The sequence below is a fragment of the Gallinula chloropus genome, assembly GCF_964237585.1.
Source record: "Gallinula chloropus genome assembly, chromosome: 9".
NCBI lineage: Eukaryota > Metazoa > Chordata > Aves > Gruiformes > Rallidae > Gallinula > Gallinula chloropus.
In genome coordinates this window covers 20,105,940-20,129,148 of record NC_140094.1, presented here as the reverse complement: position 1 = coordinate 20,129,148, position 23,209 = coordinate 20,105,940, and the positions used below count along the sequence as shown (strand labels likewise).

Here is a 23,209-nt window from a genome sequence, read left to right as displayed (position 1 = left end):
GCGCCGCGGGGCTGGGCGCGGGGGGACTTGCTGGGGTCCGCCGGGGCTGGGAAGGGTCCCGGGCGCCACCGGCTTCTCCGCCCGTGGGGCCGCAGGTGCGGAGCCGTGTCCCCGCCGGCCCGCAGCAGCCCGGGGCTGTCCCCGTGCCGCCCCTTCCCGTTCCCCGGGCGCGAAGCTGGAGGTTGGCAGGCCCAGCCGGGGTGTGCAGCGGTGCTGCGGGGGCGGGATCCGGCCCAGGCGTGGAGTGCCGGGGCTGTGGGGCGCCGGGCTCTGCTCCCTCGGGCAGGGGTCCCCTGCGGCGCTGTCCCCGGGTCGATGAGCCGTCGCTGGGGAGCGGGGTGGCCGCTGGCCCTGGGACAGAGGAGACAGCCGGGCTCAGGGACCTGCGGAGGGAGTGAGGTGCTGGCACCGGCGCTGGCCGTGAAGACAGTGTCCCCTTGTGCTGTGTGTGCTGCTCTCTCTGCCCGGTAGCTTTTTCCCTTCCCTGGGGAGCCTGGGAGCCTTTCCCACTGGAAACTGTGATGTGGGCCCTGGCAGGATCTGGGCCCCGGGGCTCCGGTCCAGCCTCCGGTGGGTGCTCGCTGCTCCAGGCGCCTCAGCAGGGCGTCCGAGCCCGCAGCCGGACAAGGTCTGGTCGCTGGGGGGGAGCCGCAGCGTGCCTGAATCGCGGCACTGTCTGCGCTGCAGCCTGCGGCGGGTCTCAGCCGGCTGCCAGGAGCTGCTCTCCTCCCCTGGCAGCACAGCAGGCTCCCTGCTTGCTGGGGCCGCTGCTTGCTGGGGGGGGGATGGGGCTCCTCTGGGCACTGCCGGTTCTCACCTTTCCCGCTGTCCCTGAAACACAGCCAGATACTTCAGGGTCCCTGTGGAGCTCCGTGCACGGAGCTTGCCGTGGTGGTGTGGGCTCCTTTGCACTGGGTGGGTCTGTCTCTGCTCTGCTTGCTCCCCACCTGCCTTCCCGGCTTACTGATGTTTGCCCTCTGCCATGGTGCAGCCTGTCCCCGGGCATCCCTGCGAGCAGGTCCCTGAGCATGTGCTGGAGGTGACAGCGTTCCCCTTTTCCTGCTCCCTGTGCCGGTTTCCTGTCTGTGCTGGAGATGAGTCACACCGGTGTCACCATGTTGTGCTCCGGAGGAAAGGCAGAGCTGAGCTGCTGGTGGTGACAGGCAGCACAGAGCTCCGCACCGCTGCCAGGCGCTGCCAGGCCCGTCACTGTCTGTGGAGGTGGGGGCCTGGGGCTCTCCTCTCCCCGGCTTTCTTCCTTCCAGTCTCTCCTTTAGCTGGGGTCCCCTTCCCTGACCTGGTGGCATCTCTTCCAGGCTCCCCTTAGGACTGGAAAGGCAGGTTCCCATCCCGGTTGCTCCTAGCTCTGTGCCCAGATGGGCCCGTTTGGGGGAAGGGTGCCCCTGCCCACAGCTCCCCTGGCCTCACCCCTCCTTCTGTGCCCTTCTCACCTCCCGCTTCTCTCCTGTTTGTAAGCACAGAGTGTGAGTACACATTGGGCAATCCGCAATGTAAACAGCAGCTGGGCTGCGGCTGCTCGGGGCCCCAGGGCCATGCCGGTGTCCGTGGGCTGCGGTGGGCAGCGGGAGTTGTGTGCCTTGCCTGGCACCGGCCTGGCAGAGCCTGCCCTGCCCGGGTTTGAGGAGGGGCCTGACTGCTCTTCCATCTCTCCGCAGATCGTGCTGCTGTCCCGCACAGGCTGCTCCTGCCGCTGCCCTCCGGCCCGGCTGACACGGGCCCGTCCCCATGCTCTCCTGGGCTGAGCAGGGGCCAGCGGGGCACAGCGGCCGGCGTGCCGCAGGGCGCTGACACAGGGAGGCTGCTGGACCTGCCGCTCCCGGGCCCCTCCTGCTCCCCAGCTAGAGGAACCCCGATACTCTGATGGATCTGAGGCCCTGTTCGCTGCTCCTGCTCTGGACTCTGGTGGTTGCCCTTGCTCTCCTGGCCCAGGAGGTGCTTGCCCAGCGTATTTACACCAACACCTGGGCTGTGCTCGTCCCCGCGGGGCCCCAGGAGGCTGACAGGCTGGCCAGGAAGCATGGATTCCTCAACTTGGGCCCGGTAAGTCCCCTGCTGCCCTCTCCCCACAGAAGCAGTGTCCTGTGCTGGCGCTGCTGTAGTCGATGTGGGCTCCAGGCTTGGTTCTGGAGCTGGCTCAGGTGCTGCCCTTTCTGGTGGCAGGGCTGTGGCATTTGTGCCTGTTCAGGGCAGCCTGCTGCTGCGTTGGCTCAAGGGCAGCGATGAGCTGGATGGGGCTGGGGCTGTTCCCCCGCCAGCAGAAAGGTCTGGTGGCACGGCACGCCCTGGGCCACTCATCCCAGCATGAGGGAATTGGGAGTGTTGTGGGGACGTGGAGGAGGGGAGGGCTGCCAGTTCCCAATGGTGCTCCCTGCAGTGATCTGCCCCGGTGTGGCACAGCCTCGGCTCAGCACCTCCTGGGTGTCCCCAGAGCAGGCAGTCCAACAGCAGCTGCCTGTCCTCGGCCAGTTGCAGGGGACGTGTCAGCTGGTGGAGGGACTGGGCAGACGTGTGGCTGTGCTGGGACAGTGCTGCCGCCACCCCCTGCAGCAGGGTGGGGAGAGCAGGTGGCAGCGAAGGAACCGGGGCCTTTTGTGGTCTTGGCTGTTTCTGGCCCATCCCAGGCTGAGGAGCTCCTGGCGCTCTCCTCCCACTCTCCTCACAGCAGCCTTGGCAGGGCCCAGCTCCCCTGGGGCGAAATCCCAGAGGAAATTGCACAACGCTGGCTGCGGTGTCAGGACCTCGCTGGGAGCAGCTGCTGCGGGGCTGGGGAAGGTGGTGGCTGCTGGAGCCGGCGGGGCCTGGTGCTGGGGCCTGGTGCCTGGTGCTGCCGCCCGAGCGGAGCCCTGCGTGGGGCCGTGGGGCCGCAGGACTCTGGGCACGGGGAGCCTCTGGGATCGTGCCAGAGGTGGGAGCTTGGGGAGGGGAGGGGGGTCAGCGCCAGGCCCCACTGAAGGCATCTCTGCTGTGAGGGCTGTGGGGCAGCCTCACGTGTGGTAGTGTCCTGGAGCTGACGTCAGCGCACAGGCCGTGTCACAGGGCTGCTGCGGTGCAGGGGGACTGGGAGCGCAGCCCAAGCTGTGTCTGGCTGGGCCAGGTCTCCACCACGACCCCTGGGAGCAGAGGATGGGGCTGCGGTGTCAGGTCTGGGGGCTGCAGGGCTCAGTGGTCCCGGCTCCGGGGTCACCAGTCAGGGTACCGGCTGCGGCGCAGAGCCCTGCAGGGACCCTGGCTTAGCGGGGAGCCCGGGCCCGTTTGGGGTCCCTCCCCATGAGCCAAAAGGTTCTGTGCTGGCTCTGCCCAGCAGCACCCACCTTCTCCTTGTGCCCTTTACAGCTGCAGCTGGCACCTCCCTGCTCTCCCAACCCGCGGAGCAGCAGCACCCGTGGGCAGAGCCCTGGGCTGTGGCAGGAGCTGCTGGTTTCATCCATCGTGAGGATGGAACTTGGCTGGACGGGCAGTGGCTGCTGTGGAGGGGCCAGCCCAGCCCAGCAGTGCTGGTAGGAGCTGGGCTTTCCTTCCCGGGAGGCTTCTGGGCTGCTGTTCCCGGGGCTGTGCTGCTGGGACAGGATGTGGCAGCCAGGCTGGAGGGGTGTGTGTGTGTGAGTGTGCTTCTGGCAGTGCCCCAGGGAGAGGCCCCTGGGTCCTTCTCTGAGAGGATCCTGGCCCCAGCCTAGGGTCTGGACACTGTCGCTGTCCTGGCGTACTCCCTGCTCCAGCGCTGCCGTGGGGCTGGGACAGGCCGCAGTGCCCTGGGCCCGCTGTGCCTCCAGCAGAGAGGCGCCAGGACCCATGTCTGGTGCCAGTGGCCTTGAAGGGGACCCAAAGGACAGTGTGTGGGGCAGGAGGGCAGAGGAGAGGGACAGCTGGGGCTGTGGGGTGGGAGCACGGTACTTTGCACCATTGGGGCTGGTGTAGGTGAGGGGGTGCAGGGTCTGCCTGCCCCAGCTGGGGACAGGGACCCCTGTGGAAGGGCCTGGCAAGACGCTGGGGCCAAGCAGCCCCGACAGCACCAGCCCAGGAAGGAGGAGTGCTCCTGCCTCCCCACGGCTGGGCTGAGGGCTTCTGCCAGCCCCTGCCACTCCCAGGGATGCGGGCTGGAGGGCAGCAGCCCCCCGCCCCGCCTGAGCTGTGGTGGGAGGTTGTGTGGGATCGGTGAGGTGGCACTGCTCTCCGTGGGGCCAGCGCTGCCTGCCCCATGGGCGTGTGGGGCTGGGGTCAGCCCTGCCCTTGCTGAGGACAGGGATGTGGGGATTAGAGGGGAAGCGTGTGGGCTGGCCGGCTCCTGGCTGCCACCGCAGCGTCTCTGCAGACCGAATCCAATCGGATGAGCAGGCAGAGCTGCGGTCTCCTGGCAGGAACAATCGGGGCTCTGTCCTTGCCCCTGGAGGGGGTGCGGGGTGCTGGGGGAGGGCAGCTCTCTGCTGCTCGCCTTCCACTCTGCCAGCCTGCTCTGCAGCAGCTTGCACCTCAGCACCTCCCCAGGTGCTCTGAACTGCCCGGCAGCCCTGCACTGGAGTGTGCTGTGGGAAACCGGGCAGGTCTGTCAGGTGCTGGTGGTGCTGAAGCCCGAACGGGCAGGGCCGGGTCTCTGTCCGCCTGCCTGTGCCACGCAGGGAAAGGTGCAGAGCTGCAGGAGCAGTGCCCAGGTGCCACCGGCACAGGGGGTTACAGCCCCATGGTGTGAGCACCGTGTCTGGGGGAGCCAGTGTGGTCTGCAGCTTCCCCAGGTAACAGGAGCTGGCCCAGCTGTGAGGGCCACGGAGGGCAGAGGGTTCCCGAGCTGCGGCCAGGGAGGGGCTTTGCCTGCCCCTTCCCTGCGGACAGAGGTGTGCCAGTGTGCCACCAGCACCCGACTCCGCTGGCCATGGAGCCATGGACACGAGTCCTGACACCAGCGTTGGGCTCCTGCCGTCCCGTGCTGCCAGCACCGGGCTGCCATGGCTCGAGTGTTTCCTTTCCTGCCCACAGCAGCTGGGGCTGTGCCGTGGGGCCGGGGGCACTGTGGAGTGGTTCCCCTTTGGCAGGTGGGGGCTCAGCCGGCTGGCAGGTGGTGTCCCCTCAGCAGGGGTGGTGCAGGCCTGGCTCCCTGGCCCCGCAGAGCATGGGGCCTTGGTGTTGAAGAGCGGGACTGGAGAGCTGCAGCCCAGCTCTGCTCCCTGGGGCTGAGGGTGCTGCTCGCTCGGGTGCCCCTGTCGTCCCCTGATGAGTCTGGCTCTGTGAGTGGCGGGGTGGCAGCGTGTCTGCAGAGCTCTGATAAGCTGTGGGGGGGGGGGTTTGGTAACCACAAACAAGCTGCTCTGAGGTTTGACGTGGAGAGGGACGAGCTGTCCTGTCCCTGTGCTCCTGTGGCCTGTCCCCGCAGGTGGGCACAGCCGGGTCCTGCCTGCGGCCGCTGCTCAGACTCCCTGTGGGGCAGGGTGGGCGCTCGGCTCCCTCTCCCCGCTGCTGGGCGGCAGGGGTGGGGCTGCTGCAGCCAGACCAGCCCCCAGGACGTGCAGGGGGGGATAAGGGAATGACAGTGCTGGAGAGGGCTCCAGTTATCTGAAAATAACCCCTGGGCGTCTGCACGGCCCAGCCAGGCTGAGCTGGAGGCCTGGCCGTGCCCAGCCCCGGCTGTGCGGGCGGGAGCTGAGCTGTGGTCAGTCCATCACGGTTCCTTGCCTGGGGATGGACTCTGCAGGGCTTTGTGTCACTCCACAGGGGCTGGATGTGCCCTGAGGTCAGGAACAGATGGGTGCTGGGTGCTGCGGCCTGGGGCGTGTCAGGGGACGGGCTTGGCAAGCAGCCTGTCTGGGGTCACTGAGGTAGCCACAGACCCTCCCTGCCCTGGCTGGGGAGCAGGGTCTGGAGCCCCTCAGCCCCCCCGCACCAGTAGCAGGGATTGCTGGCTGCTCTGGCAGAGGAGCAGCAATTTTCTCTCCTGAGGTTGGTCCCTTGTGCAGCTTGAGGACACATGGAACTGTGGGGCCGAGGTGGGCAGAGGTCACATCTCTGTGGCCCCAGGGTCTCCCCAGCTGCCTCAGCCTCTCCTGGGAGACCCTGTGCAGGTACCAGCAGTGCTCTGGGGTGGGTGGCCCAGCCTGCCTATGGCAGCCCCAGCGTTTGGGATTGCCAGTGGGGGCACAGCGAATCGGGGGCGGGGGGGGGGCCGCGTCTCACATCCATCCCCCTGTCTCTCTGCTGCAGATCTTCGGTGACTATTACCACTTCCGGCACAGCGGCGTGGTGAAGCGTTCCCTCTCCCCACACCAGCCCTGGCACAGCCGCTTGGCCAGGGAGCCCCAGGTGGGTGCAGCAGGAGAGTCCTGCATGCCGTCTGCGGGCGCCGCACCCGCCGTGTGAGCCAGCGCCGGGTGCACGGTGGAGCTGAGCTGCCTCCAGCCATCCCCTGGCATCGGGGCCCACACGGAGCTGGGTGTGAGCCTGGCACTGGCCAGCAAGGGCTGGGGGTTGGCGGAGTTGGCATCACTGCCAGCCTGGGGTCCCAGCGGGGTGGGGGGCGTCTCTGTCTCCATACACAGGGCAGGGTGTGGGGCAGTGCCAGAGCCCAGTGCGGTGCTGTGGTGGGGCAGCCGTCCTCTGTCACCTGGCTGCCGTCCCCGGGCGGTGCAGCGGGGCATGGAGTGCGGCGCGGCGGCGGGCGGCTCCCGGCAGCACGCTGCTCGGCAGAGCTCTGCGCCCTGACCCACTCGCTCCGCTGGAGCAGAGCCTGGCACAGGGCACGGGGCACAGGGCGCTGCCACCTCGGCAGGGAGGCTGGGAGGGATGGTCTGTGTGTGGCAGCAGGGCCCTGCTCTGCCAGCCCAGGGCTGGCTGTGAGCCCCCCAGGGACAGCCCCTCTGGCTGGCTCGCTGCTGGCACGGCTGAGCCACTGAGGAACCCCTGTGCCCCCTCTGTCCCCAGGTGCAGTGGCTGGAGCAGCAGGTGGCGAAGCGCAGGACCAAGCGGGACATTTTCATGGAGCCCACAGACCCCAAGTTCCCCCAGCAGTGGTACCTGGTGAGTGTGGGCACGGGGGTGAGCTGCCCAGCACAGCACACCCCCAGCGAGCTCTGGGGACACAGGCATGGCACCTGAGGGATGACTGTCCGGCAGTGGCTGATAACTGCCAGCCCGGCTGGCACGGGGAAGGCCCAAAGCAGCTGCCTGGCACAGTGTGACCAGGAGCCCCTGGGGCAGCAGCTGTGCCCACGGAGCTGCGGCTGCCCGTTGGGGAAGGGGAGAGCCCAGGGTGGGGGTAGCAGGGAGCAGGGCTGCTCAGGGATGGGGTCCATGTCCGTCCGTGCCTGTCTGTGCCATTGAGCTGGGGCATAAGGCTGATCCCTGCCAAGGGAGCTGTGGTGGTTGGGCTCAGTCTCCTTTCAGAGCTGCGCTGTCCCAGCCCTCTGCACCCAGGTCCCCTGGGGTTTGCTGGTCCCCACACCACAGCAGCATGGGGTGAGGCCGCCTCTTGCCTCACAGCTGGGCCCGGGAGGGGTCTGGGCACACCCACCTGGGTGCAGCTCCTAACACCAGGGCTTCTCTGGGCAGTACAACACGAACCAGCGAGACCTGAACGTGCGTCAGGCCTGGGAGCAGGGCTACACGGGCAAGGGCATCGTGGTTTCCATCCTGGATGACGGGATCGAGAAGAACCACCCTGACCTGGAGGGCAACTACGTAAGTGCAGGGCGATGCCATGCCACAGCTGTCTGTCTGTGTGGCAAGACAGAGCTGCCTGGCATGGGGCTGGTGCCTGCTGCAGCAGGACCCAGGGGAACGAGGTAGAGGTGGGACCGGAGCCTGTCCCCACTCAGCCTGGCCTGGGGGCCGTGGAGCCCAGGCATGGCCCCGGGGTGGTGGGGCTCCATGGCCAAGCCAGACTGTCTCAGGCTGTCAGATCCCCTGCGAGGAAAGGCTGAGTGAGCTGGGGCTGTTCAGCCTGGAGAGAAGAAGCCTGAGAGGGCATCTGATCAGTGTTTATCAATATCTGAAGGGCGGGACACAGGGGGACATGGCCAGCCTCTTCTCAGTGTCCGTGGGAACAGGACAAGGGGTGATGGCCTCAAGTTGGAGCACAGGGAGTTCCCCACCAATCTGGGGAAGAACTTCTTCCCATTAAGGGTGAGGGAGCCCTGGGACAGGCTGCCCAGGGGGTGTGGAGTCTCCTTCTCTGGAGAGATTCCAGCCCCGTCTGGACACTGACCTGTGTGCCCTGTCCTAGGGACCCTGCTTTGGCAGGGGGTTGGACCTGATGGGCTCTGGAGGTCCCTTCCAACCCCAACGATTCTGTGATCTGCTTTCCAGGATCCAGGGGCGAGCTTTGACGTCAACGACCAGGACCCAGACCCGCAGCCCCGTTACACGCAGATGAACGACAACAGGTGAGGCTGCAGCAGAGCCAGGGCGGCAGGGACGTGGCGGCAGGGATGCGGCGGCAGGGACATGGTGGCAGCCTGGGTGCTGGTCCCTCTGGCTGCAGCTGGTGCCCAGCCCCGTGCTCCTGCGCCTCTCTGAGCGACCTTGGTCCTGTTTGGCTGCAGGCACGGCACGCGCTGCGCCGGGGAAGTTGCTGCCGTGGCAAACAACGGGATCTGCGGTGTCGGCGTGGCGTACAACGCCAGGATCGGAGGTGGGTGCCATCCTGCCCTGCGCTGGGCTCTGGAGGAGCGGGCTGTGCCAGGGATGTCGGTGCTGCTGTCTGGGGCAGCCCTGTGGCAGCCCATGGCACGGGGTGGCAGCGGGGGACATAGGGCTCTTGCCAGTGGCACCACTGCCCTTGGGCACACTGCCGGCCGCCCTGTCCGGTCACCCATGACCTCTGCTCTCTGGCCCTAGGCGTGCGCATGCTGGATGGGGAGGTGACTGATGCTGTGGAGGCCCATTCCCTGGGCCTCAACCCCAACCACATCCACATCTACAGTGCCAGCTGGGGCCCCGAGGACGATGGCAAGACTGTGGATGGCCCGGCCCGGCTGGCCGAGGAGGCTTTCTTCCGAGGGGTCAGCCAGGTGAGCAGGAGAGCTTCCCCAGGAGCTCCAGCTGAGCATCTGCCCCTTCCCCCCAGGGCCTCCCTTGCTCTGCTGGCCCTGGTCTCTGTCCCAGCCCTCCCAGGATGAGCTGTCTTCCCCAGAATCAGGCTGTGTTGGTTTTTCCTGTTCTTCCTGCGTGATGGCTCTGAGTCAGGGCTGGGTGGGGGGAGCTTATCGCCCTTCCTGCGCAGCCCTGTCCTGCCTGCTCTGGGGAGCATCACCCCATCCTGGGAGCCCCATGCCCAGGTGGTCTCTCCCGGCTCTCTGGAGCTTTGTGCTGGTTCCTGGGTGGTTTTGTGCCGGCTGCTGGCCCTCAGTTCCTCTGCCTGTCCTCCCCGCACCGTCCCCACGTGCTGTGGGTGCTGTCTGTGCCTTGGCACGGCCGTGCTGTGGCTCTGCCCTGTGTCTTGCCTGGCATTCCCCACACAGAATGACACGTGCCAGGGAAAGCCGTGCTGCAAACCCGCCCTGCTGTGCCACGCGAGCGGCGCTGTGGCTTCTGGGTGCCCAGGCACCGGTGGGGACGGCTCTGCCGAAGTCCTGTGGTGCTGCCAGGCAGCTGCAGATCCCACGCAGGCAGAGACAGCCCGGGTGACTTCCAAGCAGGAAAAGACTCTGGGAAGAGTCAGCAGCAGCAGTTCTTGGAAGCCCCTCTCTGGCAGGACCTCCTGCCACCCTGTGCCCTCACAGGCATGGCGTTGGCAAGGGATGGTGGCACCAGGCAGCCTGGCTGGTGGGCAGTGACCGATGGCATCCCCCTGTGTTCAGCTGCATCCGCTCCATCTCCTGCTCAGGCTGCAGGAGCCGGCGCCGTCCCCAGCTCCGGCCTGGGGTGCCGCCAGTGCTGCCCCTCACCCTGCCTCTGTTGCTAGGGCCGAGGGGGGCTGGGCTCCATCTTCGTCTGGGCGTCCGGGAACGGGGGCCGCGAGCACGACAGCTGCAACTGTGACGGTTACACCAACAGCATCTACACGCTGTCCATCAGCAGCACCACGCAGTACGGTAACGTGCCCTGGTACAGCGAGGCCTGCTCCTCCACCCTCGCCACCACCTACAGCAGCGGCAACCAGAACGAGAAGCAGATCGTGAGTCGGGGCTGCCGGTGTCGGCAGGACTGGGGGGCTCTGGGGTGGGATCTGCTGTGAGCTGCCGTAGGCATCCAACCAGGAGCCGGGGGGGGGGCTGCAGTGCTGGGAGTGGGGCTGGCCCTGCTCTCCTGCACGCTGTGTCGCTCCCAGGGCTTGGCCTCGTGAGCTGAGGGCTTGGCAGGGAAGGTCATGAGTTACTCTGGAGCAGTGGCTCTGCCTCACCTCCTGCTGCCCTTTTTTGGGGGGGTGCAGCCCCGAGTCCGCTCCTGGATGGGGCTGGTGCCTGTGGCACCTCCCACCCCAGCACTGCTCCTTGCAGGTGACGACTGACCTCAGGCAGAAATGCACCGAGTCGCACACGGGAACGTCGGCCTCGGCACCCCTTGCTGCCGGCATCATCGCGCTCACACTGGAAGCCAAGTAAGGGCAGGGATGGGTTTGGGCTGGGCAGAGGCAGCCCTGTGAGCCCCACAAGCCCAGGGGGAGCCCTGAGCCCCATGTCTCCCCGCAGCAAGAACCTGACCTGGCGGGACATGCAGCACTTGGTGGTGCAGACGTCGAAACCAGCCCACCTCAATGCCAACGACTGGGTCACCAACGGTGTTGGCCGAAAAGGTACTGGGGGCGTTGGGGGTGGACTGGGGGCTCCCCTTGCCACAAGTGTCCCCAGCACAGGGATGTGCTGGGACAGGGCACTGGGGCCGGGGGAGGCAGCAGCCCCCGGGGAGCCACGTGCTCATCCCCTGCCAGGGATCCCCAGCCCCGGGCACAGCTCTGAGCCCCTCTCTGTCCACAGTCAGCCACTCCTATGGCTATGGCCTGCTGGATGCCGGCGCCATGGTGAGCCTGGCCAAGAACTGGACTACCGTGGGACCGCAGAGGAAGTGCGTCATCGACGTCCTCACGGAGCCCAAGTAAGGGCCGGAGAGCCTGGGACGGCACCGCACAGCCTCTGCCCTGTGCAGGGCCCTGTGCCCTCAGCTCCCCAATGCTGACCGTGGAACCTGGGCTGGGCTGGCGCAGGGGGTGCAGGCAGGCCGGCCGCTGCGGTTTGGGAGCAGCCAGCGCGAGTCATCCCCAGACAGAGGGGCTTTTCAGGGGTGGGACAGAAGCTTCTTTTACTCCTGCTTGCCACAGCACAGCATGTGCTGAGTCTTGTGTGCGGCTGGGACGCTCCCCAGGGGCTCTGGGGTGAGGGGGGGCATCCACGGGCACAGAGGGAGCCAGCACTGCATCCCGCCCCTGCCTCCTGTCTGCTGCCCTGGGTGGGACCCGGCCCTGTGGTGTGGAGCAGGGGCTCCTCATGGCTGGCACTGCGGGCAGATGTGGAGCACATGAGCAGCAAGCTGGGGTCAGCTGTGCCAGCCCCATCCCTGGCCGCACGGTGCGGGGTGGAGCTTGCAGAGCCTCGGACAAAGAAAAGGCCCATTCAGGGCTGGGGTGGTGGCACCGGGCAGTGTGTGCTTCAACTCCACCGTGCCCAGCCTGGCTCCTGCCTGTGCCCAGGCTGAGGAGGGAGAGGCAGATTGCATCCCACACCAGCCAACCCCAGGCACAGCACCCGGTTCTGGGGACAGCCGCAGAGCCCCGCAGCAGGGAGTGGGGCCCAGGGCGTCCTGCCTTGTGTCCCCGGGCTCACTGTGCCCGTCCTCGGCAGGGACATCGGGAAGCGCCTGGAGGTGCGGCGGAAGGTGGACGCCTGCCTGGGGAAAGCCAACTACATCAGCCGGCTGGAGCACGCGCAGGCCCGGCTGACGCTGTCCTACAACCGGCGTGGGGACCTCGCCATCCACCTGGTCAGTCCCATGGGCACCCGCTCCACGCTCCTGGCCTCCAGGTAGGTGCCGGGCTGTGGGGTGCTCTGGGGTGACCCCAGGCGTGGGCTGGTGCTGGTGGGGTTGTGGGACACCAGCTCCCACCTCTCCCCTCGCCCAGGCCCCACGACTTCTCGGCTGACGGCTTCAATGACTGGGCCTTCATGACGACGCACTCGTGGGACGAGGACCCCTCCGGGGAGTGGGTGCTGGAGATCGAGAACACCAGCGACGCCAACAACTATGGTAGGGTGGGATGGGCTCCCCCCCTGCCTCCCTCCCAGCCCGGGTGGGACTGGGAGTAGCACAGGGCCTGGTGTCCCCGCCAGTGCCCTGAGCAGAGGGGACGGCGTCACCTCCGGTGCTCTGCAGTCCCCTTGTCTGAGCTGGGATAGGCACAGAGCGCTAGGGTGGTGGGGTCTGGGTTGGGAGCTGGTGTGGCCCCACACCAGGTGCTTTTCCGGGGGGGTGGGCACCAGTGGACACCCCCTCCCCTGCTGTGTGCACCGGTGGTCCTGTGGGCGCGGGGTGGTCCTCACCGCTGGTCGTTGCAGGCACGCTGACCAAGTTCACGCTCGTGCTGTACGGGACGGCCACCGACTCGCCCAGCCTCTCCAACCAGCTGGAGAGCAGCGGCTGCAAGACCCTGACCCCCAGCCAGACCTGCGTGGGTGAGTGTGTGGGGAGGGGACGGGGATGTGGGGTGGGGGCAGCCCCCTGCCCTGTGCTGACCCTGCCTCTCTGCAGTCTGCGAGGAGGGCTACTACCTGCACCAGAAGAGCTGCCTGAAGCGCTGCCCCCCTGGCTTCGCACCCGGTGTCCAGAACACGCACTATGAGCTGGAGAACAGCGTGGAGCCCATCGCACCCCACCTCTGCCTGCCCTGCCACCCCTCCTGCGCCACCTGCGCGGGGCCCGGCCCCAACCAGTGCCTCACCTGCCCCGCGCACTCCCACTTCAGCAGCCTGGACCTCTCCTGCTCCCACCAGACACAGAGCAGCCGCGCGTCCCCTGCCCTGGCAGATGGAGAGGGGCTGTCCGAGGCCCCCCCTCCGGCCAACCTGCCCGTCCTCATCGCCAGCCTCAGCTGCATCCTCATCGTTGTCATCTTCGTCACCATCTTCCTGGTGCTGCAGGCGCGCTCAGGCTTCAGCCTGCGGGGCGTGAAGGTCTACGCCCTGGACAGCGGGATCATCTCCTACAAGGGGCTCCCCTCTGACATCTGGCAGGAGGAGGGTCCCTCCGAGTCGGACGGTGAGGAGTATGAGGCCCACAGCGAGAGGACTGCCTTCATCAGAGACCAAAGTGCCCTTTGATGAGCCCTCACGCCCCTCCCTCCTCCCTGCCCAGCACCGCCAGGCCGGGGCAGGCGAGGCCGAGGGGCCCCGGACTCTGCCCTCATTCCCCTCCTGCACCGCAGCAGCCCGGGGCTCCCCACCCTCTGGCACCGTCCCTCGGCCCCAGCCTGTGCTGCCGGGCTCAGGCCTGCGGGCCCTGGCTTGGCACCGTCCCAGTCTGCACCGTTTCTCTTGACCCCACATCCGCGCCGTTCTCCACGCCGGGGGTTCGATGGTGGCGGGTCCCCCCTGGAGCTCACTGTGGCCCCATGTGGGTGGCTGCTGCTGGGGGGGTGTAAGTATCCCGGGGCGGGGGGACAGCGCGTGGTGGCCCGGGGCTGGCATTGCTCAGGCTGGGCTGGGCCCTGTCCTGCCAGGGCTGAGCCAAGCTGGCGGCACGGCGTCCCCCTGTCCCTGCCGCCCTTGGCACCGGCCGGGCCCCCGCCGGTGTCCCTGGCTCCGCTTGCTGCCTCCCGGCTCCCCGCTGCCTCCCGAGGGCCTGTCCGCCTCCACCCGTGCCCTTCAACAGCAATAATGGGCAGGCCTCGGCCTCCGCTGCCCGCTTGCCCGCTGCCTGCCCATCCCATCGCGGCTGCGGCCGTCTGCAGCGTGGACAGGAGCCCCCCTGCCCTGGCGAGCGTGGGGCAGGGCAGCACCTTCCCTTGTGCCCAGGGCTCAGCCCCCCCCGGTGCGGGCAGGGAACCCCTCGCACAGCCCCTGTCCCGCGGGGCTGCCCCGGGCCCCCTCCTGTTTTACCCCTGGGCAGGGCCGCACGTGGTGCTCGCGGGGCCCCAGCTCTGCCCGCACCCCCACCTGCGGCCCCAGCGCTCCCCTGCCCCCCGACGTGCCTTGCCCCCCACTTGGTGACAATCCGTTCCCTCCCGGCGCCGCCTGCCCTCGCTGCCCCTTCCCTGCGGGACGGGGGCCGGTGCCGTCAGCTCCTCCGCCGTCCGCCGCTGCGCACCGGGGCCGCGGCACGGGCTCCCACCCGCCCCATGCCAGCGCCAGCCCCGGCCCGCTGCGGATGGTGTTGCCGGCCGGGGGCCACAGGACTATTTTTCTATAATAACTTTTTGGTGCACAGTAATTTTTTCTTGTAATTTAATCAGCCGGGAGCTGCCTCCTGAGCCTGTTTTTAATTTAATGGATGTGGATATAACGCTAGAGAGACTGAGTTATTAAATGTTCAGAACTATGCAAACCAGCCCCGCTGCCTGTGCTCTGTGTGCTGCGTCCGGACGGGACGGGCAGCCTGGCCCCAGGGCCAGGAGGGCACAGGGATGGGAGGGGTGTCCTCATCCTGCTCCAGGGCTGGGGGTTCTCCCTGTGTCCGGGGTGGGTGCACCTTGCTGGGTGTGAGCCCATCCTGTGCAGCTGCAGAAGCCTCCGGTGCTGGTTCCCTGGCAGCACCTGACCAGACCAGAGCAGCCCCCCAGGAGGTGAAGAGCCCCCCCCGCCCCCGCCAAGAGCCAGTGGCTGCCCTGGCTGGGCTGTGGGCAGGAGCCTGGGGCCAGTGTGGGGACGCAGCCCCCAGGCAGGGACTGCCCCCTCCCCTCCCCGGAGCGGTGAGAAGCAGCAGCTGCCTGTTGAGAACCGCAGGGAGGGGAGCTAATTTGGGAACCGGCTGCGGTGGGCGAGCGGACAGCAGAGTGGAAGAAGCCTGGGGGGAACTTGTACCCCTTTCCCACAGCGTGTGAGCTCAGCCCCTCCACCGCAGCCGGGGCCCAGCCGAGCTCACGAGCTGCAGCCCTTGCACCCAGCACAACCTGCGGCCGCAGCACGATGTCTGTGGGCAGCCCCGTGCAGGCTCCACACCCAGGAACCATGGGCAGGTCCCAGGCAGAGCCCACCACAGCTGCACTCAGCTCTGCAGGCTCCCAGCCCCAGGGGGGGTCTGCTGAGGCCATGCTCGCCCGCAAAGGCGGCTCCTCACTGCAGGTCCATCCCTTCAGCCTCGCTGCACCAGGGCCACTATGGCTTCCTGTGGTTGGGAGCAAGCTCCCCGTGATGCGCAGGTGTCTGCAGGAGCTTCTCAGCCTGCTCATCCCACCCCTGTCATGGGGCTGGGGACAGGTCCCTGCACCAGGGGCTTGTGGGCAGGGGGCAGCTGGGGGCCCGGGCAGGCTGCAGCCATCGGGTGCTGTGGTGGCGGCTCTTGCCAGGGCGGGCAAGCGCTGTGAGCTCAGCAGTGAGCGGGAGGACAGACAGAGGATGTGAAACTGGGTGAGCTGTGGTTTGGCCCACAGCACCCTTCATGCTGCAGGCAGCAGTTGGACTTCCAGGGAAGGAGAGCTCTGCCCCTGCGGGCACAGCCAGAGCCTGGCAGCTCAGGCCTGACACCATGGTGGTGGCCCCCAGCGCCCTGCCAGTGGTGCCCAGTGTCCCCAGCATGGGCAGGAAGGGCTCCTGCACTGCCTGGGAGATGCCAGTGGGTGCTGCAGGGATACTGGGTGTGGGGAGAAGCAGCCCTTTAGCTCAGCTCACAAAGCACTCACTAACCCTGTGGCAAAGCGGGTGCCTCTGGGACTGGTGGGTGTGTGGGTGCTGCTAATGGGACCCACAGCTCAGGCAGTGGGACCTGCAGCTCCTGGGCAGGCTCTGGGGCTGGGCTGGAGGGGCTGGAGGCAGGCTGGTGCATGCTACAGGGCAGGGCAGCTGCAGTGCTGGTGCTGCTGGAGCTGCTCTGACCCCCAGACCTGCTGTGGAACTCACCCTTTCCAGGGATCCTGGGATGGGTGGTGTGAGGGAGCGTCAGCAGGTCTGAGTGGGGCAGGGAGAAAGTGGACCCCCCCCCCCAGCAGGCAGGACTCCATGGCACTGGGCACCCTGTGGGAAGGGCCCTTGGGGACCAGGGGCACTTAAAGGGTGACCAGCTGTGGGCGACCGGGGACCTGCCAGCACATGAACTGGGCAGGTGGTAATGGGGGTGAAGCTGCCGTGACTCCAGCATCGCTCAGCACTGGCAGGATGCTGCCTGGGGTCTGTGTCTGGGGCACTGTGCAGCCCCTGGCCCTGCCGTGCTGGCACAACCGCCCCGGCACCGCTCAGCCCTGGGAGGCCGAGTCAGCGAAACTCCCGTCTGACCCGGCTTTTCCCTCGACTTCCTCTACAACGGAGTCGGTTTGGCCGGGCCTGGGAGGTGACCATGACGTCCCTCGGGGCTGGGGCCTCCCTGCCAGGCAGGGGGGTGCTGAGCACAAACCACCTGGGACCAGCTGGACTGAGCTGGGCAGCGCCGGGCTGGCAGCTCCCCTTCGATGCAGCTGCCAGGGCTGGTCCCACCATGGCACCAGCGAAGCACTTTGGGGTGGGGGGTGGGGGGGGCACAGGGGCTGCCACAGGGAGCAGGGTGCTGGTCATGCAGGCACAGGCTGGCACCAGGGGCTGGGGTAAGGGCTCCATGGGCACCCATGAGGTGGATGTTCTGTCCTTCGACAGGCACGAGGGCCAGGCCCAGGGGTGGAGACGAGATGGATCCCCCCATCAGTGGCACAGCGTGGAACCCTGGAGTCCCCTCCGGACCCCCCTCCCACTGCCCTGTCCCTGCAGCCTCTTGTGGGGGCAGGAGCCAGGAGAGGGGTTGGTGGACAGGCAGGACTGGGCACGGCTGAAGGGGGGTCTGTGGGGCGAAACCCCACAGGGGGTTTGGGGTCTGGGGCCACAGCTGGGGCAAGGAACAGCCCTGGGGCCCCGTGGGGGCAGCTCCTGGCAGTGCCAGGCCTTGGTGCACGGCAGCCGGGCGCGGCTGGGGCTGCCAGCTGCAGAGGAGCCGTGAGCCGGTGTCAGCCCGGGCACGGGAACTGGCAGGGAGGGGAGGAAGCGCAGGAAATCTCGCAATGGCTGTATGGTCAGCACCGGGCTTCCTGTTCCTCCCCAGGAGCCAGAACCGCACCAGCTCCAGGCTCTGCTGGTCCCAGCCCCGGGAGGACGCCAGCGTAGCCCCGCAGCGAGGACCTCCTGGCACAGGCAGGTCGGGGGGCATGTCCCCATGGAGCGTGGGCTGGGGGGGGGGGGAGATCCCTTTGTGGGGCTGGAGGGGGTGTGTCTCGTCTCTGGAGCTTGGTGGGGTCGTGGGCTGTGCCAGGGGACGTCCTGCCCTGCACAGCCCCGTGTCCCAGCACCTCCTGCTCCTGCTGAGCTCTTGCCATGAGGCAGGGCACACTGAGACCGCAGCTGGGACCAGCTCAGCTCCCAGTAGCTGTGCTGGAGTCCTGGGAGCTGGGGCACGTCCAGGCTCGGCAACTTCCTCTGGGGCTCGGCGTGTCGTCCCCCTCCTGCCAGCTCCCCACCCGTGCCCTGGCCCCTGCGGGCTGCCCTGTCCCGGCGTGCCCGCTGCCCGGCTGCCCCTGCGCAGGGGTGACGGAGCCGGGAGGCAGGACAGGGCTGGAGCTGCTGCACGTGTGGGTCAGTGCCCCGGCCAGGGCATCCTGCGTGGCTGCGGGGGACGCTGCTGGCTCGGACCCCACGCTTCCCCAGCCCAGCACGGTGCGCAGGGGCTGCAGCCGCCGCAGGGCCCGGGGCACGCTCAGCCCTCCCACCTGCTTTGAATGCGCTTTGCAAGGCAGAGAGCCACCCAGCCCGGGACGGGCGTGCGTCCCGGTGAGGGGATGAGATGCAAAGTGCCCTGGCCACCGTGAAGGTGGTGCCAGGCGCAGGGTGGCACCGGATGCTCAGGCTCTCCCGCCGCTCCGCAGCCTCCTCCCGCCCGGGCCGGCGGTGCCATGGGCTTCGGGCCAGAGCTGTGGTGCCCGCAGGGGCACAGCGCGCTGCTGCGGCTGCAGGACAGCGAGCTGCGCCTCCTGGAGCTGATGAAGAAGTGGATGTCGCAGCGCGCCAAGAGCGACCGGGAGTACGCGGGGCTGCTGCACCACATGTTCTCCCAGCTGGAGAAGCAGGAGGGCCCTGGGCAGCTCCGCGCCGGTGACCACGGCAGCCAGATCGGGGAGGTAGGGCTGCCCTGGGGTGCAGGGGGTGGGTGTGTGTGTGTGCCAGGGGGTGGCCATCCCTGACAGTCCATCCCCACAGTCATGGTGGGTTGTGGCGAGCCGGACGGAGACGCTGAGCCAGCTCCTGCGGCGACACGCGGAGGAGCTGACGACGGGGCCGCTGGCCAAGCTGAACCTGCTCATCCGGGACAAGCAGCAGCTCCGCAAGGCCTTCAGTGAGCAGTGGCAGCAGCTCAGCCAGGACTACACCCGGGTACGGGGGTCCCGGAGGGGCAGGGAGCGGGGTCCCAGCCCTGCCCCCCCCTGCCCTGACAGCGTGTCCCCCGCAGACCACGCAGCAGGAGATTGAGAAGCTGAAGGCGCAGTACCGCAGCCTGGCCCGTGACAGCGCCCAGGCCAAGCGCAAGTACCAGGAGGCCATCAAAGGTGCCCAATAGCCTAGCCCCTGCCCCAGCCCCTGCCCCAGCCCGCTGTGTCCCCCCTCCAGCGACCCAGCCCGGACCCAGCGAGGACTCTGGGGATGAGCGGTGTGTGGAGAGCCCAACCTGGCTCTGGGAAGCCTGGGAATGGGTCAGGAGCATCCCTGTGCATCCCTGTGCACGGGGAGGTGTGGTGTGACCCCGGTGCTGGCCCCCCTTGGGGGGGCCACCCTGGGACACCTCCCAGCCCCATCTTCCCCCTGGGCCCCTCCTCTCACCCTGCGAAGCCCCTGGCTGGTGCTTGGGGGGATGTGCCACAGCTCTGGGCCCAGCAGTGCCCTAGGCAGTGGCATTTCCATGGTCTCTCCCCCTAGACAAGGAGCGGGACAAGGCAAAGGAGAAGTATGTGCGCAGCCTCTGGAAGCTCTATGCCCTGCACAACCAGTACGTGTTGGCCGTGCAGGCGGCCGCGCTCCACCACCAGCACCACTACCAGCGGGCACTGCCCAGCCTCCACCAGTCCCTCTACAGCCTGCAGCAGGAGATGGTCCTCGTCCTGTAAGCACCCAGCATGCCCCACATCCCCCTGCCCATCCCTGGGCACCCTGTGGCCCTGAGAAGTGGCAGTACCCCCCCCAACTCCTGCCAGCACCCCACCAGGGTGGGCAGCAGTGCCGGGGGGCACAGGATCCCAGGGCCGGGGGGCACAGGGTCCCGGCAGCCCCCAGCACCTGCGTCCCCACAGGAAGGAGATCCTGGGGGAGTACTACAGCATCAGCAGCCTGGTGCAGGAGGATGTGATGGCTGTGCACCAAGAAATTGCCGAGGCTATCCACGCCATCGACCCGGCCACTGAGTACAGCAGCTTCATCCAGAGCCACAGGTATGGCCCGGTGTGGCTGCACCCCTCTGGCGTGGCGGCCCCGCGGCATGGACAGGGCTGGTGGCAGGTAGAGCCGTGCCGGGTGCCCGCAGGTACGTCGCCGAGGTGCCGCCGGCCGTGTCCTTCGATGAGAGCTTGCTGGAGGAGACGGAGAGCCTGGCGCCCGGGGAGCTACAGCTGAACGAGCTGACCATCGAGAGCGTCCAGCACTCGTGAGCGGGGCCGGGCCACGGGCGGGGGTCACGGCTGCCAGCACCGCGGCTCGGCACCCCCGGCACCCCTGTCTCTCGCAGCCTGACGTCGGTTGAGGAGGAGCTGGCAGCCGCCACCGAGGCCGTGAGCAGCAAGGAGCAGCGGGTGCGGGAGCTGCAGGCGGAGATCCGTGTGGAGGAGCAGGGCCGAAGCCCGGTGGAGCGGTGAGGTGTGGCGGGCAGGGGGCGAGGGGCTGGGGGCGGCGGGGGCTGACCGCCCCATCCCGTCCCCAGGGTGCACTTGCTGGGCAAGCGGCAGGGGCTGCAGGAGGCCCAGCAGCAGCTGGAGGGCTGCCTCTGCGCCCAGGCCAAGCTGCAGGCGCAGCGGGACGTGCTGGCCAGGAAGCTGGCGGAGCTGGGGACCGGGGAGCCCCTGCCCGCCCTGCCGCTGCAGGAGGACCGGGTCTCTGTCTCTTCCACGGTGAGTCCTGCCCCACTATGGGGCTGGGGTGTGCTGGGCTCGTGTTGCCCCTTGTCCCCCACCCAGCTCACGCCTCCCCCCCCAGGAGCAGGAGCGGAGTGGGGCCAGCGCGCTGGAAACCCTCAAGAACCACATCTCAGGCATCTTCAGCCCCAAGTTCTCGGTGAGTGCCCGGGCACCTCCAGCCCTCACCCCTTGACCTCCCGCCCAGCTGCTTTGCTGAGCCTCCAGGCCCCCCAGCACGCCCTCTCCTCACCCCTCCAGCCCCCTCCCCTCTGTGCTCCAGCCCAGCTCCCCTGCCTGCTGTACCCTACCCCGAGCAGGGGCCAGGGTCTTGTGTTCACCCCCCCGTCTCCATCCAGCTGCCACCCCCCGTGCCCCTGATCCCGGAGGTGCAGAAGCCTCTGTGCCAGCAGGCCTGGTACCACGGGGCCATCCCGCGCTCGGAGGTCCAGGAGCTGCTGAGCTGCAGCGGGGACTTCCTGGTGCGGGAGAGCCAGGGCAAGCAGGAGTACGTGCTGAGCGTGCTGTGGGACGGGCAGCCCCGGCACTTCATCATCCAGGCTGCTGACGTGAGTGACCACGGGGGCAAGGGGACAGCTTGGGGGGGGTGGTCCCTGCCTGGGCACAGCCAGGGCTGTGAGTGCACAAGATGAGCTGTGTGCCCCCATCCTGGCATGGGCCCAGCATGGGGCACGAGCCCTGTGCCACACATGTGAATGCCCCTTCGTGTGTGCCTGCCCTGCTTGGTGTGCATGTGTGTCCTGTGCCGTGTGTGTGTGTGTGTGTGTGTGTGCACTGATCCACGCGTGCAGACCCGTGCACACCAGCCCTCGTGAGCGCAGGGAACGCATCAGCCTCCCCTCCCCACAGAGTCTGTACCGGCTGGAGGGGGAAGGCTTCCCCACCATCCCGCTGCTCATCGAGCACCTCCTGCAGAGCCAGCAGCCCATCACCCGCAAGAGCGGCGTCATCCTGGCCCGGGCTGTGCCCAAGGTGACAGTGGGGAGGGGGGTGAGCCCCCCCCCCGTGCATGGGGCAGCCCTGGTCTTTCTGCTCAGAGCTGGGCTGGGAGCCCCAAGCCCGCTCCTCCAGCCATGGTGTGCGACTTAGCCCCAGGCAGGGGGAGTGATGGAGGGGGGTTGGGGGAGATGAGGGCCTGGGGCAGGCTGGCTGGCAGCTCACCACCCTCTGTGTCCGCTCAACGCAGGACAAGTGGGTGCTCAACCATGAGGACGTGCTGCTGGGGGAGCGCATCGGCCGGGTGAGTCAGGGTGCAGGGGCTGCGGGAGGGCAGGGGCTGCCGGGGGCTGCGCCGTGCCGAGCGGGGCCAGTTCACCTCTGTCTGTGCAGGGCAACTTTGGGGAGGTGTTCAGCGGGCGCCTGCGAGCCGACAACACCCCTGTGGCTGTGAAGTCCTGCCGGGAAACCCTCCCACCCGAGCTCAAGGCCAAGTTCCTGCAGGAAGCCAGGTCTGTGCTGCCGTGCCCCTTGTCTCTGCCTGTCTGTCTGTCTGTCCCCAGGACTTTGGGGCTGTTCCAGCGCTGCTGGGACTGCAGCATCTATGCACAGAGAGCTGTGTCCCTGGGCTGGTGAGGCAGAGCGTCCTGGGGATGGGATGGAAGTGGCCCCAAAGCACTCATGATGCTGCCCTGGTCCTCACAGGATCCTCAAGCAGTACAACCACCCCAACATTGTCCGGCTCATTGGCGTCTGCACCCAGAAACAGCCCATTTACATCGTCATGGAGCTGGTGCAGGGTGAGTGGCCCCGGCGCTGCCGGAGCATGTGTGTGTGTGTGTGTGTGTGTGTGTGTGAGCTTGCCATGGTGTGCCAGGGCAGCCACCCGCCAGCTCGGCAATCCTGGGTGCAGGGGGGGACTTCCTGAGCTTCCTGCGCAGCGAGGGGCCCCACCTGCGGGTGAAGGACCTCATCAAGATGACGGAGAACGCTGCCGCTGGCATGGAGTACCTGGAGAGCAAGCACTGCATCCACAGGTGGGCTGCGGCGGGCGCTGGGCAGGGCAGGCACGTGCCAGAGCCCTTGCTGCCCATGTCCCGTGTCTGGAGGGGGTCCCTGGGAGTGGGGGGCTGTGTGGCTGATGGCTCTGGGCCGTCCCAGGGACCTGGCCGCTCGCAACTGCCTGGTGACGGAGAAGAACACCCTGAAGATCAGCGACTTTGGGATGTCGCGGGAGGAGGAGGGTGGCATCTACGCCTCCACGGGGGGCATGAAGCAGATCCCCGTCAAGTGGACGGCCCCTGAAGCACTCAATTATGGTAAGGGATGGCGCTGGGCATGGACCAGTGGCCCCACAGCTTGGCTGGGAGCTGGGATCCCCGGGAACTCCATCCTGCTCCCATGCACCTGGTCCAGGGCAGGCTGGCAAAGAGATTTGGGGCACACTGGAATGCCACAGGTGTCCCCCACAGCCAGCATCCATCCCACCCCATGTCCCCAGGCCGATACAGCTCGGAGAGCGATGTCTGGAGCTTTGGGATCCTGCTGTGGGAAGCCTTCAGCCTGGGCGCCGTCCCCTACACCAACCTCAGCAACCAGCAGACGCGAGAGGCGGTGGAGCAGGGTAAGGGACGGGGGGACACGGCAGGGCCGTGGGGGGCTGGGGGCCGGTGTCCCGGCTTGTCACGTCCTGTCCCTGCTGCCCCAGGTGTGCGGCTGGAGCCCCCCGAGCAGTGCCCCGAGGAGGTGTACCGCCTGATGCAGCGCTGCTGGGAGTACGACCCCCGCAAGCGGCCCAGCTTCAGCTCCATCCACCAGGACCTCATCGGCATCCGCAAGAGGCACCGGTGAGGGGGCTCCGGGGCGAGGGGAGCCCCCCCGCCGGCCCCGCTCCGGGCAGCGCAGCCCTGGACCACCCCCCCCCTCGACCCCCCCGGCCCTCGGGCAGCCAGGGCGGGGGCTCCGCGGGGCACCCGCGGCTCCGGCGGGCTCATGCTGTGCAATAAACAAGCGAGAGGCGCGGCAGCGCTGTGTCCGTGTGTAACGCACCCGCGGGGA

The 23,209-nt window shown here is 68.0% G+C and overlaps 2 protein-coding genes across 2 annotated transcripts; both read left to right on the top strand.

Annotated features, from left to right (window-relative positions):
* Positions 1-1,772: 1,772 nt before the first annotated feature.
* On the top strand, positions 1,773-14,475 carry FURIN (furin, paired basic amino acid cleaving enzyme). Its single transcript, XM_084268354.1, has 15 exons — positions 1,773-2,061; positions 6,208-6,306; positions 6,925-7,020; positions 7,552-7,680; positions 8,308-8,384; positions 8,544-8,632; positions 8,839-9,011; positions 9,905-10,117; positions 10,440-10,540; positions 10,632-10,735; positions 10,917-11,034; positions 11,778-11,957; positions 12,056-12,180; positions 12,489-12,605; positions 12,682-14,475. The coding sequence occupies exons 1-15, from the start codon at positions 1,882-1,884 to the stop codon at positions 13,248-13,250; spliced, it is 2,370 nt and encodes a 789-aa protein (XP_084124480.1). The 5' UTR covers positions 1,773-1,881; the 3' UTR covers positions 13,251-14,475.
* Positions 14,476-17,992: 3,517 nt separating this feature from the next.
* Positions 17,993-23,176, top strand: FES (FES proto-oncogene, tyrosine kinase; the record flags this gene model as incomplete). The annotated part of the gene is made up of 18 exons (XM_084268013.1): positions 17,993-18,217; positions 18,297-18,470; positions 18,547-18,643; positions 19,011-19,194; positions 19,382-19,519; positions 19,612-19,731; positions 19,813-19,935; positions 20,005-20,191; positions 20,277-20,354; positions 20,554-20,763; positions 21,065-21,187; positions 21,402-21,455; positions 21,545-21,663; positions 21,857-21,951; positions 22,065-22,188; positions 22,313-22,470; positions 22,653-22,775; positions 22,860-23,176. 18 exons carry the CDS (start codon positions 17,993-17,995, stop codon positions 23,000-23,002), a joined length of 2,475 nt encoding a protein of 824 aa, XP_084124139.1. The 3' UTR covers positions 23,003-23,176.
* Between the last annotated feature and the right edge of the window lie 33 nt (positions 23,177-23,209).